The sequence below is a fragment of the Neodiprion fabricii genome, chromosome 7 (assembly GCF_021155785.1).
Source record: "Neodiprion fabricii isolate iyNeoFabr1 chromosome 7, iyNeoFabr1.1, whole genome shotgun sequence".
Classification (NCBI taxonomy): Eukaryota; Metazoa; Arthropoda; class Insecta; order Hymenoptera; family Diprionidae; genus Neodiprion; species Neodiprion fabricii.
Window position 1 is genome coordinate 1280466 of NC_060245.1, and position 18040 is coordinate 1298505.

An 18040-nucleotide genomic window follows, 5' to 3' on the forward strand; every position below is an offset into this window, starting at 1 on the left:
TTTCTTTTTTTTCGAAGAAAGCGGATAAACTACGACGGCTATTGTTGACTCGGCAACCAATCGCGTCACACCACCTGTACAAATAGTTCGCGAGTCAAGCCGACCGAAGTTCGAGTCGATCGGCCTAACTTTGCATTAAAGAAACGCACGCGATGCTGAATGACACGATAAATGATCAGCTACACCGGTTTTCAGATTGAAATTTGTTATTTTATCTATCGAATATTCTGTCGATGTGACGCACGCGCGGTGAACAAAAATCAAAGACACGCGCGAGGGCTATTCAGGATTATCCAAATTGCGAAAACCTGTTACGCAATGATCCGTATCGCCCGCGCGTAGCGGTGATCCACGGGATTGAAATTAAGGCAGGATTGCCAACCGCAAGATGAAAAATTGTTATCATACATTATCACAATGAATACGATATTCAGGGATACTAAAGAAAAATTTTCGAGATCTTTATTATCGGTTGGTAGCGTTGCTATTTATTAATAACAGTTCGCCGACTGGCCGCACGATACGAGCGCCACTCAAGTTGTCAAATCGTCCCTCATCTCGATCCAATCACAAGCGCACACACACACGACACGACTGTGCCAAATATCATGAAGCTCGCCTAATACGACACATAGAAGCAAAATTCTTGGTATCGAGATCGCAGCATCAGAACTAGCATCAACAAATACGACAAATAAATAGGACCACTGGCCAGGCGACCTGACACACACCCATGTAACCTGCAGCTCAAGTCAGTCGAAACGATGAGGACAGCCGGTATCACTTTAATAAGCGTTGCGCTAACCTGCGCCGTCATCGGCAATGCCTATTACCAGAAGAAACAGTTCTACCCGTCCGTCGTCTACATAACCAAGTCCAACCCCAGTATGGCCGTAAGTTGTCTTATTATATTTCTTATCTTCACTTTCCTTATGGTTACGAAGATCAGGCTTATGCCAGTCCTTGTCGTTCAATTTTCTACCGTGTTCTCGAATCTTTGCAGCATCTCTGACTGTGTGGTTATCACATATTTGTTTTTGTTGTTGTTACTAGATTCTAGAATCTTAGCTTGTCACAGCAGATAAGAACTGGCTGCTGTGCATACGAACCATGCATAGCTGGTATAAATTTTACTCGAGGTGTTATTTTTTTTCTAGGTAATATACGTCCAGGGGTTGATACTGGTTTTTATAATGAATACGTTCCTGCGTAAGATATTCTTTGGTAATCTCCGAGCCGCTGAACTTGAGGTAAGCTGTGCTTTTGCTGCTTTTTCAGAGTAATCGATCTTGTTTCATATCATGTCTTATACATTTTCAGCATCTGGTTGAGCGGGCCTGGTACGCAGTGACGGAGACCTGTCTTGCTTTCACGGTATTCAGGGACGACTTCAGCCCCAAGTTCATAGCTCTTTTTACGTTGCTGCTGTTTCTCAAATCATTTCACTGGCTCGCCGAGGATCGAGTCGATTTTGTGAGCCCCTTCGTCTCTTTGATGCTTCATAGTTGGTTTATTGGATGTATACATCTGATTGTTTTTTTGATTCTGCAGATGGAAAGAAGTCCCGTGATAACCTGGTTGTTCCATGTGAGGGTCTTGAGCCTCTTGACTCTTTTATTCACGATAAATGGAACAATGATTGAGTATGCCTATATGTCGACCCTCACCAAAGGCGCATCTGTGCAGCTCGTCTTTGGCTTTGAATACGCCATACTCCTTACTGTCGTTCTCAACATCACGATCAAGTATGTGCTCCACACGGTCGATCTTCAGAGTGAAAATCCCTGGGATAACAAGGCAGTTTTTCTGCTCTACACGGAACTGATTATTGGGCTATTGAAGGTAAGATGCAAAGGGTTGAGAAGACCGTTTCAATTTAAGAAAAAAATTTTTTATTGATGAAATGTAATCCAGGACCGTAACAAAAATGAAAAGAAACAAGTAAAGTTTAATTTCCAATATCACAGGTGATCTTGTATGTTGCGTTTGTCACCATAATGGTCAGGATATACACACTACCGTTATTTGCCTTCCGCCCGATGTACTACACAATGCGCAATTTCAAGAAAGCATTCCACGACGTGGTGATGTCGAGAAGAGCAATCAGGAACATGAACACGTTGTATCCAGACGCGACTCCGGAGGAATTAGCAGCCGCGGACAATGTCTGCATTATTTGCAGGTATGTCGTGTTTCGACTTCAGAGAAGTAGGGATAAAACACGGAATACATTTCAGATTCGAGAAAACAGTTGTGTAAACTCGACTCCAATGACAATGTGTTTCTTTCTGACAAAACTGATGCATTTGTTTTTCCAGGGAAGAGATGTTTACTGCTAGTAAAAAACTTCCCTGCAACCACATATTCCACACCGCCTGCCTCCGATCTTGGTTTCAACGTCAGCAGACCTGTCCAACATGCAGATTGAACATCTTGCGACCCACACCAGCCAATAATGGCCCGAGGGCCCAGAATCAGGCTCCTGCGCCGGGTCAACAAGCCCCGCAAGCAGCCCAGGCACAAGGCGTTAATCAGCAAGGTAGTTAAGCTTACAAATGTATAAACGAAACAGTACATCGTTTGTTGTTCAGAAAAATTACTCATCTAAATTCTCTTGAATTTCAACTTGACAGTTGATCAGCCATTTCAAATGCCAGCTGGCTTCTGGATGGGTCTTCAAGCACAGCAAGGAGCTGGCGCGCAGATCCAGGGCCAGAATAACGCCCCCAACATCGGTTTGCCTCCGTTCCAATCTGTGCCTCCAGGCAGCTTGCCACTTTTCGTGCCACCTTTTCCTCCGATGGTTCACCTGCCTCCTGTTCCTGCTCCTCCTCCTAATCTGACCACACTCACCGACGAAGAGCTCAGGGCAATGGAGGGTAATATGCGCCAGGCAGTTGAGGCCAGAATTCAAACACTTCAGCGAGTTCAGCTTTTGCTTGACGCTGCCAATGCCATGATGAGCCAGTACCAAACTGCTGCTGCTACTGCCAAGTGAGGAGTTGTTTTGTCTTGATTTTTTTGTTCTGTTTGTTGCAGAGAATAAAATAGAGCTTGAGATTGAGCGGAGTGGATCAGCTCTTGGAATTACAATTTTTTCTAGTTCGTGGCGCGTTAAGTGTAAACTGCGTAACTATATCTGTTGCTTAATCCCCAGCATTCCAGGGCCGAACGTGGGGTCGGCGGCTGAAACGGCGGAGAAGGAAAAGAAGGAAGAGAAGGCGAATCACAGCGAGGATGCGGGGCCGAGTATGAGCGAGCAGGGCAAATTTGCCGGTGAACCTTTACCCGGTAGCAGTGGTGTGTCGAACGAGAGTATTGTGCAAACGGATACGAAGACAATGAACGCAACAACGTCAAACGAGAATCACGCGACTCCGTCCACGTCGAGAACAAGAACAGAACCAACTGACGAGAAGGAGATGTTGAGGAGAAGGCGGTTGCAAAAATTTATAGCACAAACAACGACGACGACGGATTGAAAAAAGAAAACAATTAATTTAACGCGTGTTTCTCTTTAGCGTAAAACAGACGGGTCGTATACAATATTATTGTATGTAAACGAAAATACCTAATATGGCCGGATCAAACGAAAACGCGGTGTATTAATTACTCGGCATAATGCCGTTTGGACAAACGAATGCTAGGACTTGTGTACTGATTCTGGGGAAAAAAAAAACGAAAGAAGCAAAGAATTTGTTTTGAAAAAGGACGCTGATCACGAAATCAATGATTGCTGTATAAAAGAAATGAAAAAAGAATAGTAATGAGATTTTTTCGATGAATATTATTTTCATTTCTCGAGAGTTTGGAATATGTTATATACCTATGTGTAATATAAATATACAAGTAATGTGTATATCGTACAAAAGTTTTACTAGTTTCTCCGAGTTGATATAAGAATTCCAAGTAATCATTTTTAACGATAAATTATCAAACGGACTGCTTAACTATTTCGGGAATGAACAAGAAAAACTGTGTCTGTAGGTGATAAGTCAACATACAAAAGATTCGATTATTTCACATTTTACTTCCCTATATTTTTTTACCATCTGGCACCGGTATCACTACCACTGCAGTAAATATACAAAGAAAATATACCGTCACGGGAGTCTGTCCAAATTTCTATTTATTATATTTCAAATTGAAAAAGAATAAAAACGGGAGTAAACAACTACCGTACATTTTTTTTTTTTTTTTTCGAATTGCTACAATCAGTTCAAATTTTTCGGGACTTCGCAGTAGGTGTTAGTAAATATTTTATCAAATTTGCGATGCTCAAGAATCCCGGCCGATTGTCATAGTAAGATTTCGTTTACAATAGGTCTACTGTATGTTGACCGTTGCCATAATTCCTTCGAGCATTACCTGTGTAAATAGCTGATTGTTTTTTCTCTCGTCATATTGATTTTTTTGTTTTTTGCTTTCCGAATCGCTAGATCACCAACGAATTTTATCGACGGGTGTACACTTCTTGCATAATTCTTCAATATCCCTATCCCTCTTTCGATGGCAAAAGTATAAATTCATATTTACAGCTGAATCATTTGATACTTCATTTATCTTGTATATTCATCATAATTGCAATTATTATCGTGATTATTGATAAACCAAATATTAGTCAACTTATTCTACAGATACAAAAGTACCACCTGACGTCTGTACTATTGTTTGTATATTTTTAATATTAATAAAACTATCTGTAATTATGTTATTATAATTTGTTCGAAAACAGGTGGCTAGAAATAGTTTTTTCTTTTCGTTTTCTCAATTTTTTCTCATCAGATAAAATGTTTCAGGTTCAGGCACCAGTCGTATTTCAATTATTCGCATTAGACATCAGCGTACCCGAATCGACACAATTCGTTGGGAATTGAATTACTGTTAACAGTGGGGGTTTTTATGGGACAAGGTTGTGACACCAATGCGGTGGCAAAGTGAGAATTCACTGTATCGATGTGTAAAAAAGAAAATAAAAACTTGTATGATAGAGTTTATTGAAATTATAATAACAACTCTTGTTTACAATAATGATAATAAAATTATTTGTCTATTTGTAAGTATATATGTTGCATATGTGATGTTTTCCTGTTACTTCTGTTTTTTCACTGGTTTATTTGCATTTTAGACGGTGATCTCGGCGTTTTCATTATCGGCAGTTGGTGGAGCAAAGAAATCACTTGTCGACACCGTGCAACGATCATTTGCAAATTTTGTCGTCTATCTAGGTACGAATAGTCAGATTCATTTAAGCCATGCTTTGGAGAGCAAAAAAATCGCAGTTTACTTTTCAGCGACTTTTTAATACGCGTTACGATCACCGTATTATTCATACCGAAATGCCACGCAGACTTCACTTTTTATATTTACAGCAGCTTTTATGTCTCGTTTGTAACAATTTCAACACCCCTACGCGATAGAAAATCAATTCCTTTGTAGATTTCGGTAGAGAACAGAAAATATGCAAAGTATATAATTTTTTTTTTTTTTCCAAATTAACGTTTTCATAATCCTGAAGTAACCTGTACACGGTTTCTGGATATATAATGTAAATTGTTGCGGTATGTACAATAAATTTTCAAATGTGTTTTTTTACATACAGTTATGTACAATGACGCCTGTACGCTGTAAATATTCTTGAATCTTGGTTGACAAAAGAAGGTAAAAGGGCTTCTCAGTTTCAGCGATGCTGTTTCAAAGCAGAACATTCTAGCAGGAGCCTCCCTCCCATCAAGATATTAGGATCGACGAGGAGAAATTGGAATAAATTCAAATATCGCGGGGCGGAGCTGTGAAATCGGCGCGGTGAACCCCGTGGCGCGTTGTTGTGATCTAATATGGCGGAGTGTAATGTTGTGGCTGCTGAGTGTCTACGTGAATTATAGAACGTGAATAGAGATCATCGGCGGGGTAGGGTGATCGGGATGATGTATTGTGCGGACGTTGCGTCGTTGGATTGACTCTCGTAACGGTACGCGGATAGCGTCGAGGAGCCGCGGATTGTCCCGACCGCTTAAACACGACCGCGCGTTGTTTTCCGTCAACGAAAGAATTACACATATTATTTCGGTGTGGTGTATACACACGCACACAAGTTCACACATCTTCCGATTCGTCTAAAGACGTGCCGCTGTTAAGATTCTACACAAATTTTCTACCGTTCGTTTCGCTGCAGCCGTTTTCGTCGCTGCCGTCGCTACAAACACCGTTGAAGAAAGTAGCAACAGCAACAGCAGCAGCAGCAGCTTAGTGTTGTCGGTGGATCGCCTTTACGCTTAGGGGGTTGAGGGGGAAACTTGGCCGACGATTGTAGTGTATCAAGCCTGCATAGTTTTTTGGTAGAACCCGTCAATTTTCTATCGCCAATCAATTATCGTTTATTGTTATTGTTTTTTCCGTCCGTTCTCTATCGTTGAGTTTCCGTTATCCGCAGGCAACGGACGTACGACGACCAAATGATCATATAACTGTGGACGACGACAGGCAATAACGCACGCACGCATGTGTACGACGTGTCGTGTCGTAGTATGCGTACGACATGTTATAAAAAAAAGAAAAAACAAAAGAACGTGCGAAAAGTGCCGCTGAGAGAGTAGCAGGAGGAGAGAAAGGGATAGTAGTAAGAAACTGTGGAAGAGAACGACGATATCGAGGGAAGAAACACAGTCGGTGATCATTTTGGTGAAAAATAAAGAGAGATGACGATATAAGAGAAGAACTGTCTGAGAAGAAAGTTATATATTTTATCACGCTTAATCAAACGGGTGGTGATTGACGATCGCGGAGAACCAACCGAGTCGTATTAAGTGCAAACGCTTATGAATATCGAGTGGAGTAATAAGTGAATGAGTGAGTGTAAGATCGTACAGGAAACACGACGACAATCCTCGAATTCCCGCGCTACCGATATTGTACACAGGCAGCAGCAACCCTGCGTGATTGCTAAATCTCTGAGGAGAAAGAAAAAGGAGCAGGCATCGAATAGATATAATATAAAGTTATAGTAATAATAATGATAATGAAAATCGGTGCAAGGAAGGTTGAAAAAAAAAGGGGGTAGACAAACAATACTATTAACGATATATACACACACACACACACAAACACATACACGTGCATATGTAACACGGCTTACGCACACTCGCATATTCTACGTTGTTTGTAGACAGTTACAGTCTGGGGAGAGAGAAAAGTAAAGAAAAAAGCAAAATGCGGCGCAAACTTACATACTACTGAAAATATCTGGGCGTTGAATTATCGGTGACTCTGAAAACTGAGCGCGAAGATTTGAAGGAATAGACATACATACCCAAACCCAAATAACAATAATGCGGATTTTATTGCCTAGGTCGATCGTCAAAGGTTGTTCGACTTACACGGACACTTGATCAGGCGCTGGGAGGATCTTTCAAGACCTCGAATCAGGGGAGAAAAAGAAAGTGAAGACAGAAAAGAGACAACAGAGAAAGTAAAACAAACGCCAATCATAACCTATGATGCGAATCTTTTTGTGGTGACGTCATAAATATAGTTATAGAGGTAGTAATAATAATTTGGGTTTCTTGAGAAAGAAAAGAGAAGTAAGAAAGTATACATATTCGAGTAGATAGACACTATAGATGCTGTTTTGGTAGTTATAATATATATTTGAATCGAAGAGAATACCACAATGACGGACACGCGAAGAAGAGTCAAGCTATACGCTCTGAACGCCGATCGGCAGTGGGATGATCGCGGTACCGGACATGTCTCGTCGTCGTACGTCGACAGGTTGAAGGGAATCTCACTTTTGGTCAGAGCCGAGAGCGATGGATCACTTTTACTAGAAAGCAAGATTCAACCTGATACCGCGTATCAAAAACAACAGGTAAAACAAAGCCGAAGCATAAAATATTTCAGACAGTATACTCTGTTGACACATTGATAAAGTCAATCATGTTGATTATTACCAAGATGGCATAATTTTAATTTATTTTAGCACTCCAGGTGTGTCATTAATATAATATTGATGTACCTCTGTTGGTAAATCCGATTGTATGGTTAAGAGGTCAATTACTTTCTATTGTTTCAATCACATTTGTCTATAGTCGATTTGATATCCTTGTTTTATGGTTGCCACTTGCAAAAGCGTTGAAATTATTCTTCTCAGAGTTTCTAAGGAAGAAGCTGATGTTTTTATTTTCAAACTCTGCAGGACACACTGATTGTATGGTCGGAAGGGGACAACTTTGATCTGGCGCTGAGCTTTCAGGAGAAGGCAGGGTGCGACGAGATATGGGAAAAGATATGTCAGGTACAGGGCAAGGATCCGTCTGTGGAAATAACGCAGGACATAGTAGAGGAGTCCGAGGATGAGAGGTTTGACGACATGTCGGACTCGGCACCGCCGATCGAGTTGCCTCCGTGTGAATTAGGTCGGCTGGAGGACATAAACGAGCTGGTGGGTAACTGTTTGTCGTCGCCGATAAGGAAGGAGAAGCTGGCGATGGCGTTGGAGTCTGAGAGTTATATAAAGAAGCTGTTGAACTTGTTCCATACGTGTGAGGACCTCGAGAACATCGAGGGTCTCCACCACCTCTATGACATATTCAAAAACATATTCCTTCTAAACAAGAACGCCCTCTTTGAGGTGATGTTTGGAGACGATACGATATTCGACGTCGTTGGCTGCCTTGAGTATGAGCCCACGCTTCCGCAGCCAAAGCGTCACAGAGAGTACCTCAGACAGCTGGCACGGTTCAAGCAGGCGATCCCAATCACGAATGCCGAGCTACTCGCCAAGATACACCAAACCTATCGTGTCCAGTACATTCAGGACGTGGTTCTGCCTACACCCAGCGTCTTCGAGGACAACATGCTCAGCACACTGAGCAGTTTCATATTTTTCAACAAGGTGGAAATCGTCACGCTAATACAGGACGACGAGAAGTTCCTCACAGAGCTATTCAGCCAGCTTACGGACGAGTCAACATCGGATGCTAAGCGGCGAGACCTTGTCCTGTTCCTCAAGGAGTTCTGCAACTTCTCCCAGAATCTCCAGCCGCAGGGAAAGGAGGTATTCTACAAGACCCTCACTGCCCTTGGCATTTTTCCTGCCCTTGAAATCACTCTCGGCATAAACGACGCACCGACCAAAACGGCCAGCATTGACATTCTTACGTACATTGTTGAGTACTCACCTAGCGTTGTGCGGGACTACACGCTGCAGCAAATCAACAACACAGAGCAGGAGCAGATGCTGATCAACGTCGTCGTCGCCCAACTCGTTGGGGATAGTGATCCAGAACTTGGCGGAGCCGTCCAACTCGCCGGCGTTCTTCGCCTGCTTTTGGATCCTGAAAATATGCTCGCATCTGTCAACAAGTCGGAGAAAACCGACTTTCTCAATTACTTTTACAAGAACAGCATTTGCACTTTGATTGCCCCGCTCCTGGCAAACACCATTGGTGAGAGGCCTGCCCGCGAGGATTACAGGACTGTCCAGCTGCTCGGTCTCATTTTAGAACTCCTGTCGTTCTGCGTTGAGCATCATACCTATCACATTAAAAATTGTATTCTCAATAAGGACTTGCTGAGGAGAATACTCGTTCTCATGAAGTCGACGCACACGTTCCTTGTCCTCTGCGCCTTAAGGTTTATGAGAAAAATCATTGCTCTGAAGGACGAGTTTTACAACAGGTACATAATCAAGGGAAACCTGTTCGCCCCCGTATTTGACGCTTTTGTCAGAAATAATGGCAGGTACAATCTGCTCGATTCAGCGATTCTAGAAATGTTCGAATTTATCAAACTGGTGAGTTTATTTCTCTTAAATTGTTTTCGGTACATACTAGTAAAACAAATTATGTACACTTTTAATCATACGTGCAAACGTCGAAAACGTTGACCGCGTTCCAGGAGGATATAAAGTCGCTGTGTTCTCACGTCGTCGAGAACTTTTCCAAGGAATTGGAGGCCATTGATTATGTTCAGACTTTCAAAGCGCTCAAACTGAGGTATGAACAGCACCAGGACAAACTGAAAGATCGCGACAGAGGCGCCTTGGACAGGTTAGTCTGTTTTTTTATTTACAAAATTAGCTTTCTTTACTTCTTACTAACTATTTTTGTTCACGCTTTTTTGTCTGCACATCAGCGTCCCCTCGATATTAAGGAATAGCCGATACCGTCGCGATCAGCGGCAGCTCGACGAGGAAGAGGAAATGTGGTTCAACGAGGAGGAGGACTTCGATGAGGGAGAAGCGGTCGTTCCCGCGGCTGCAACGGACATTGTGCCGCCGGCTGCTGCCAAAAAACAACCCCCAACGCCTAATCCGGCACCAGATCCTAATCCTGTGGATCCGAAGACTCCACAGCTGCAACAGCAACAGCAACAAACTGTACTCAATAATAATGCAACGACGCACCAACAGCAGCAACAACAACAGCCACAACAACAACAACCGCAATTGAACAGCATCCAACCTTCCAATGATTCTCCGTTACCCGTCGAGAGTGCTACGAGTCCAAGCGTTGTGATAGAAAAGACTGGAGCTGCTATATTTAGGAAGGTAATGATCTCAAGAAACATACAATCACGTAATCTATGAACAAGACTTGACTCTTCTTTCCACAATATTTTTTGAAAAATCGCTTCGATGTTCTTTGAGATAAGTTTCATAATTGGACCTTGGCATCTGTGATCCGAAATGAAAATAAAAATTATTTCTAGTAAATTGATCTAGGGTTGATATGCTAAGTATCAGTATCGACGATTGAACAAATAACGTATTATTTCAGGGTCTTGTCGACTATGAGGGTGATTCGGACGAGGAGGAGGAGGATTCCGAGTTGAGTCCGACGCCGAAGCGGCAGCGGCTCTCATAGTCCATTGTAGAATAAATGGATGGCGTCGTGTTATCGCCGTGTGACGTGATGAACGAATATGATATACATATATCCATGTTCCCGAGCCTAGCTCGTAGAGGATATATCTGTGCGTGTGTGCGTGCGTGTCTGTATCGAGGGCCGTGAAAGGGCGGGAGGGAGGACCAACTCGAGTATATCTATCCGCGCGTCGAAACTGGCTATAAAGGGAACGGAAAATTTAAAAGAAAAAACAAAATTATACACGAAACGACGATAAAAGGCAAAAGAAGAAAATAAATAAAAATTGTACTAGCGCGGAAATTGATGTGAAAGATCGGTTTTTCAAATGCGAAGAAACAACCGCAAGCGAACAAGTAAGGCGAAACAAAACAAAGTATGCAACGAAGAGGAGAATGAAGAGGAGCTGGAGAAGAAAGGGCAATGTGGTGAAACTACACCGAGCACGAGATACACGCATACATACATACGATATACTATACATAAATATACAAACATACTTATATGTATATATGCAAGATATACATACATAAATACAAGCGGTTAAGAGGAAAAAGGATGGAAAAGTATAGAGACAGGGTGAGAGCGAAAGAGAGAGTGAAAAGAGCAAGGCGAAGGGAATTTTTGAACTTTTATATATATATGCGACAGTGACTAGGGAGCAATACTCTTCCATTCTAGAATCTTTGCGCCGGCAATGATTTTCAGAGGTTGAGAAATGTAGTTTGTTTTGATACAGTTTTCAGTCAGTCGGAAAAGAGAAATTCATTCATTCTACGGGCTCTGGGTGAACCAGATTTTTTCAGCTGTCGAATACACTGAAATTTTATCAAATCTTAGTAAAAGACACCCTCGGACTACTTGACAGGATGAGAGGAAGCGCGCGAGGCAACTCGGTGTTGTAACTATAACATTAAAACTGAACGCAGCTTGTCGACTATAACGGTTCTATTTGTCATTCGACGTACCGCGATTGGTACCGGTCCACTGAAGCAAATCAAAGAGGTTGAAGAACAAGAAGGATAAGGCAAAGTAAAGAAAAACTAATGTACATGACGTACAGAAGACGAAGAATTAACACTGTGCTTTCCTCTCGGTGTCGTGCTGCGCCTGGAAGAGAAAGAAAGAAAGAAAGAGAAAATCAGCGGATTAAGGGAAAAATTTAACAATCGACGCATCTATTTGAATCATACTTTTTATTGATATTTTCTTTTGGTTTTCTCTCTCTTCCTGTTTTCGTAATTATTTTCTTATTTAAATCAGCTCCGTCATACTGTACATTTGTCAGCAATTAAATAAGTTTCATCTGTCTTTTTTTGTTTCTCCTATCATCATTTGCAATGCTCCAAACTTATTTCATTTTCATTTCCTATCCAGATGACGAGATAGTGAGAGATTATTTTTGAATAATTTATCGATGTTTAAAATGATCAATCGCCATTTTCATATCTTTTCATTCGAATTTTCCATCACTTTGAATAATTGGTATTCTTCACTCGCAGGCTGTAATAATAATAATTGTGTATAGGGTATAATAATTTTTTCAAAGTGGTATACGTAATCTGATTTATTGTTATTATTATTACTATTATTGTTATTATTATTACTGCTATTATTATCATTAAAAATATTATTATTACTTTTACTGCTACTGTTAATGCTATTGTCACTACAGTACTACTATTACAAACTACTACACAACTACCACCAACTACTATTACTTCTATTATTGATTGACTATTGATTGACTAGGTGAGAAGAACAGGTCGCAGGGAGCTAATCTGTACATAGAATTTGATAAACAACATACGAAAAGGAAGTAATGAATAAATTCATACCGCCCGGACTGACGTTAGACGAGAGTGTAGCAGAGTATATAATATTAATAAAATTAGATAAGGAGAGAAGGAAGGTAAGAAAAAAAAACTACGAACAACGGAGGGGAAAAATGGAATTGGAAAATTGAGTAAACGGAACTAAACAGTGGATTAAACTATGTTTAACGGACGCTTAACGTCGTTTGTACCAGTCCGTGTGTTTTACTATGATTTTTATTACGTAACGCACGATTCAATTTATCGTTCGATACTAGAGGGAGGGAAATTTTTAAACATTTTATGATCGGCAACGAGAGGGTGGGGGGGGGGGGGATTTTAACAAATTAATAAGATGAGACTAAATAAAGATATCGTAAAGAATGAAGCCAACATACGCGATGAAGAATAGTGTAAGTAGTAAAGAACGACTAAAGTAAACAAACAACAATAAGAACAAAAGAGATGTTGTCGTAAATTTAAATAACGACTAAGTAATTAATTAATTGATTATTATAACTAAATAAGTAAAGTAAATTAAGTATATACAAATATAAGCGATTAGTTAATAAATACGAATAATTAAGTAATTAATAACTGAATAAAAGTACGGTCGAGTGCTACTTTTTCTTTCTAAATGTATATTTGACACAGATTCATGCGAAAGTAACAATGATCTTACGGCAAAATTTTTCTTGAATGTTTTTTTTTCCTTTTTTTTTTCTTTACTATCCGTATTTTGTTTTCCTTCCATCAGACATTGTCGTTTCTAAATTCTGTATGCTGTACAACAAATGAAATATCTGTAGGTGTATATCGTGTGATTTTAAACGTAACGACAGTGAAAAGAAAAACAAACAAAAAAAAAAAAGAAGTGAAAGTAAGAGAGAAAGAATTATACATACAATGCACCGTCCGTTTGTCGTTATTAACGGGATTTTTTTTTTTCTAATGCTTCTTTTCTCTTTCTCTATTGAATGATTGAAGAGAAAAACACATGTGTACCCATACGCCCAGAGGAGAGAAATAGAATCTCCTTTCAATGTCAAATTTATCACAATGATTGCAACGATGATGATAATAATAATACTAACAATAGTAGAAATAGTAATGCTCGTTCTACTTTGTATAACAGTTACTCGCATATGTATACTTTATATAATTACTAACGCGATTGATCTCTAATTATACATATTCTCCAGTATTGTATACCTATGCGTAGTAATGCATTAATTGAAAACTTTACCACGTACAATGATATTATTATTGTTATCGCCGTTGTTGTTGTTATTATTATGCGTACATGTGTGAAGTTGGATAATATTGTGACAACGTATCTTGATAATGATTTAGGTAGAGGATAGCGTGCCAGAAATCCTTGAGACAAAAATTTGCACGAATTCGAAGGTGGGCAAAAGAAACGTATATAATATTCGACCATGGAGGGAATAAAATATAATTATGATGTTCGAAAAGAAGAAGAATGGCAATTGGTGAAAAGAAGAGAGTAGATCTTTTCGCTACTAAAACGAAAAAAAGGAACAATGTTAATCAATCAATCATTGTTTTCGAATTACGTTTTCAGCTCTAATCGATCAGCATATTATAGTTTGGTACGATATGTTTATTGTACGTACTATCATATTGAAATGAAAATGAATATGAATGAAAGAAAAAGTGACGAAAACATGAGACAACAGAGAGAGAAATTCTCCAAAAGTATAATAATCACACCTACCTATTAGTTATGACGAATGAACAATGAAAAACGTTCGTACGACGTATGTGTTTATGTATGTTTAATGTATAGTTGTTACCAAAATCAAGATAATTTTGGCGACTAAATGCCCCGGGCTGGATGAACGATAACATACTATTATCATTATTACTACTAAACAATAAATTATTATACATTATTATTACTGCTCCTACTACTACTACTATTATTATTATTATCATTATTATAATATCCGTTACGTCACTGATCAAAATTAAAAACGGCAAATTAACACCAACCTAAACGTAGTAAAAAAAAAAGCAAACCGAGAATAGCAACGACGTACGAATTGCCTGCTTAATTATAATTATAATTTTACTCTCAAGCAAGAAGAAAATTTTTTTATTTAATCATTGCGCGACGACAATGCGGATTGAGAAAAAGATTTAAAATATCTCCAAAATTCGCTTTTAAACTATAGCAATGAAATTTTTGTCGTGCGTTTACGCATGTTCATGTATATAAATATAGTTAGTTGAATTTTATCGAAGAATCAATTTTGTGGAAGAAAAACGGATTGCGAAGAAAACGTGATAAGAGAAAAATCTTTATTTTTCTTGCAAAAATTTAAAGATACAAATAATAAAAGAACAAAATAGAACTTTACATGCATTGTAATGTTTGATATCAAATAGCAAATTGTTAAGTTGTAAATTAATTATTTCACTCAATCGATAATATATTTCCATACACAAAGCGCCTGGTGATTGATTTGATTTGGAAATAAATTCAATGCCATTGATATAGCCGAAAATATCGCTAACAGCAGTGTACAAAACAAAGTGACTTTTGAATCGACACCACAGAGACAATGAATAGAAAAAATTTCTCTAGTGATTTTAGTACTGCGTTTTAAACATTGAAGAAGAAAAGACGATCAAATCCAGCCCGAACCACGGCATAGTACACTTACATGGGCAGCGAAAAGCGTTATCGAAGGGGAGAAAATTTTTATTTAACATCTCTTTTTTTTTTCTTCTCTTTTTGTTTAACGAATGATTGTAAATGAATACAAATAACATGAATGTGTAGAAGCGCGGTGATGAAAAAAAAAGGAAGAAAAATTTAATAATAATATTGGTTAATGATAAAATAAGGAGGAAGAAAAAAATATTTAATTAAATAAATCTTAAAATTAGAAAAAAACTTGGATTAATTTTCACGCTTAATTCCCTTACCCGATCGGGGTGCATTTATTTAACTATAATCACCCGTCATTCTGGCACCGATACATTTCAATGATATACCACCATAGCTTTGTATGTTAAAATTGAGACGAGTACAGAATTCGGTTGTGAATCGAATACATCTGCAAAAAGGTCACAAAACTGTATGCATGTGTTAAAAAAATTGCTTATCATAATATTTTGATAAAATCGCATTTAGTAGCTTTCTAAATAGCGATTTATCTGTAAGTGTTCGTCGTGCGTATAAACATCCATTTGATACTATCTTTGTTCACAAGCCATTGACAATATTATTGAAAAAAATCAGCTTAACTGGAAACCTATTTATTTTATATGTAAGATTCATAATATCGCTACTAATATCGTCTTAGTTGACATTACGATAAACAACGTCTATTATTATCATCAATATCATTAATGCTATTCTAAATATTAGATCATCATATTTTAATGTTTCTTTGTCTTCGAACGAAGATAAAAAAAACATTTTAACTTGGACAAAGAGTGAAAATTGTGTACACCGAATGGTCTTTTTAAAAGAAATTGTTCATATTATTTCCAGTAACGTGTCATTTGATCACTTGCGGACTACTTCGGCTTTCAGTCGGGCTGCGAGAGCCTTGCGAACTTGAATTTTCGAATCTTCCATCAAGAGTTGCGGCGACTCCAAGTCCTGCATGCCCATCATCGACGCCTCTGCTACCACTCGTGCCGATCCGGGACGAGCCGCGTTTGTCTTCAGACGCTGACTACGAGCCTCCTTCTTCATTGAGACCAGCTTGTCTCTTTGAGTTTTCAGGTATATTTGGCGCTTCCTAATCTCCTCCTCACCAGCCTCGAAACAGAAGAAAACATATAAGAAGAAGAAAAGAATGAGGCTTCAATTGTCACTTCGAAAGTTGATGTCTCCACTCACATCGGACAGTTTGCTGCGGCTCGCCGCGGGCAGCAGTGCAGGATCCAAACTCTGCTACGAAGAAGGAACGAATTGAATTTCAATAATGCATGGTATATTTCTTACGTACTTTTCTGTCACTGTTTTTTGTCACCAACTCAATTTCTTCTCCTATTTTATCTTCGCCTGGTTTTTTCAGTTTTTGCGGTATCGGTTGCAAAACGCCAAACTTCTTGGATTTCAAAGCTGTGTTTGTCAGCTGAAGAGGTTCAACGCTGACTACTTCTTCCGTTTCTCGTCTATCCTGCTCTGGCGAAAAACCCGACGACGATTTTGCCAATGGTTCTTCCATCAGTGCTCGCTCCAGCAGCTGTCTCTCCGTCTTGTACTGTGTCGCCAAACGCTGGTGTTCCCTACGCATTGCCTGATCCGATTCCTGCTCCGTATCCGTTTCATCCTCAAGCTCGTACTGTTTCCTGAAATTGAAACAAACTCGTCGTGACCTTGCAGCCTCACGTCCATCATTCTTAATTTTCAATCTACACCCACTGCAGCAGCTCCTCCATCACCAGTTCGTCCCGTAGACCGTCTTCGTCACATATTAGCGACGCTGGAGTCAGGCCGTACTTCTGTTCAATCAAACTCAGTGCCTGCAACTGGAGTTCCAAGTTCTTCTGAATCATCATCCTCTTAAATATCTCGTACTCGTTTGCAGCCCAGATCTGCTCGAAGAGACTCTGCAATTGCGTTTTAGAAGGTTTTATAATTTTTAACATTCTCTATCTCGTTTTGCATCTAGAACTATTTTTACTCTGATAGAGAAGAGAAAATACAAGTGAACATCGAGTGTTTGTTCACCTGCTGAAACTGTATCGGCATTTTTGTGTTCTTGTTTAATGTACAGGCATGCTCAAACTGCTCGGGAGTTATGCCCATGTCCTCCATGTAGCAGCCAAGGAGAAGATCTACCAGGTTTTTATACTCTTGGTAGATGTGGCGATACTCCTCGCTGTCCTCCGTCTCACCGTCGAAAACTAAAAGGGGAGCAAGAGGCGTAAAATGAGTCAGGCTAATCGATAGACGTAAGTAGCATTGAATTTTTTCAATGTAATGGCAATCCGATAATTCTTACTCAGCGATTTTTCTTCTATGAAAGTTAACAATGGTGCCGACCAGATCGGACCCTGCAGAAATCCCACCAGCGAATCAAACACCCAGGAACTGTCATCCTTTTCACTCATAATTATTTTTTTTATTCAGACTTCTCTATCAACCTGTCACTACCGTAAAATTTGTCATCAGACTTCTGTAATGTCAGGCTTGTCGCCATGGCAACAACATCTAAACATTGGTAGTGAAACGTCGCAGCTGACACAGTAGCAGTGTTCAAATCGGAACATTTTGCAATTTCTTGATCCGGAGGGATATTCATTAAAGAAAAAAATATGTAGTTTAGAGAATGCAATTTTTTCGGTAAATGCAAAACATCGACACTTTGTCAA

The 18040-nt window shown here is 39.5% G+C and overlaps 3 protein-coding genes across 6 annotated transcripts; 2 read left to right on the top strand and 1 right to left on the bottom strand.

Moving 5' to 3' along the window:
* Nucleotides 1-530: 530 nt before the first annotated feature.
* Nucleotides 531-4992, top strand: LOC124186287 (E3 ubiquitin-protein ligase synoviolin A). 2 transcript variants are annotated; one of them, XM_046577846.1, is made up of 8 exons: nucleotides 531-893; nucleotides 1158-1250; nucleotides 1321-1473; nucleotides 1552-1842; nucleotides 1968-2182; nucleotides 2319-2539; nucleotides 2634-2994; nucleotides 3166-3438. In XM_046577846.1, exons 1-8 carry the CDS (start codon nucleotides 765-767, stop codon nucleotides 3188-3190), a joined length of 1488 nt encoding a protein of 495 aa, XP_046433802.1. In that variant the 5' UTR covers nucleotides 531-764; the 3' UTR covers nucleotides 3191-3438. The 2 variants fall into 2 exon arrangements, with proteins under 2 accessions (XP_046433802.1, XP_046433801.1); XM_046577845.1 differs by having other exon boundaries at nucleotides 539-893; nucleotides 3158-4992.
* A 709-nt stretch (nucleotides 4993-5701) lies between these two features.
* LOC124186285 (serine/threonine-protein phosphatase 4 regulatory subunit 3) lies at nucleotides 5702-16118 on the top strand. Of its 2 annotated transcripts, XM_046577841.1 has the most exons (6): nucleotides 5702-6338; nucleotides 6434-7867; nucleotides 8195-9793; nucleotides 9886-10049; nucleotides 10135-10549; nucleotides 10779-16118. In XM_046577841.1, the coding sequence occupies exons 2-6, from the start codon at nucleotides 7670-7672 to the stop codon at nucleotides 10863-10865; spliced, it is 2463 nt and encodes an 820-aa protein (XP_046433797.1). In that variant the 5' UTR covers nucleotides 5702-6338; nucleotides 6434-7669; the 3' UTR covers nucleotides 10866-16118. The 2 variants fall into 2 exon arrangements, with proteins under 2 accessions (XP_046433797.1, XP_046433798.1); XM_046577842.1 differs by having other exon boundaries at nucleotides 5706-7867; nucleotides 9898-10049.
* On the bottom strand, nucleotides 15282-17877 carry LOC124186290 (cilia- and flagella-associated protein 36). 2 transcript variants are annotated; one of them, XM_046577849.1, is made up of 6 exons: nucleotides 17671-17877; nucleotides 17397-17572; nucleotides 17088-17275; nucleotides 16669-17014; nucleotides 16560-16610; nucleotides 15282-16478 (listed from the first exon to the last, which is right to left on the bottom strand). In XM_046577849.1, the coding sequence occupies exons 1-6, from the start codon at nucleotides 17777-17779 to the stop codon at nucleotides 16221-16223; spliced, it is 1128 nt and encodes a 375-aa protein (XP_046433805.1). In that variant the 5' UTR covers nucleotides 17780-17877; the 3' UTR covers nucleotides 15282-16220. The 2 variants fall into 2 exon arrangements, with proteins under 2 accessions (XP_046433805.1, XP_046433804.1); XM_046577848.1 differs by having other exon boundaries at nucleotides 16560-16613.
* Nucleotides 17878-18040: the final 163 nt, after the last annotated feature.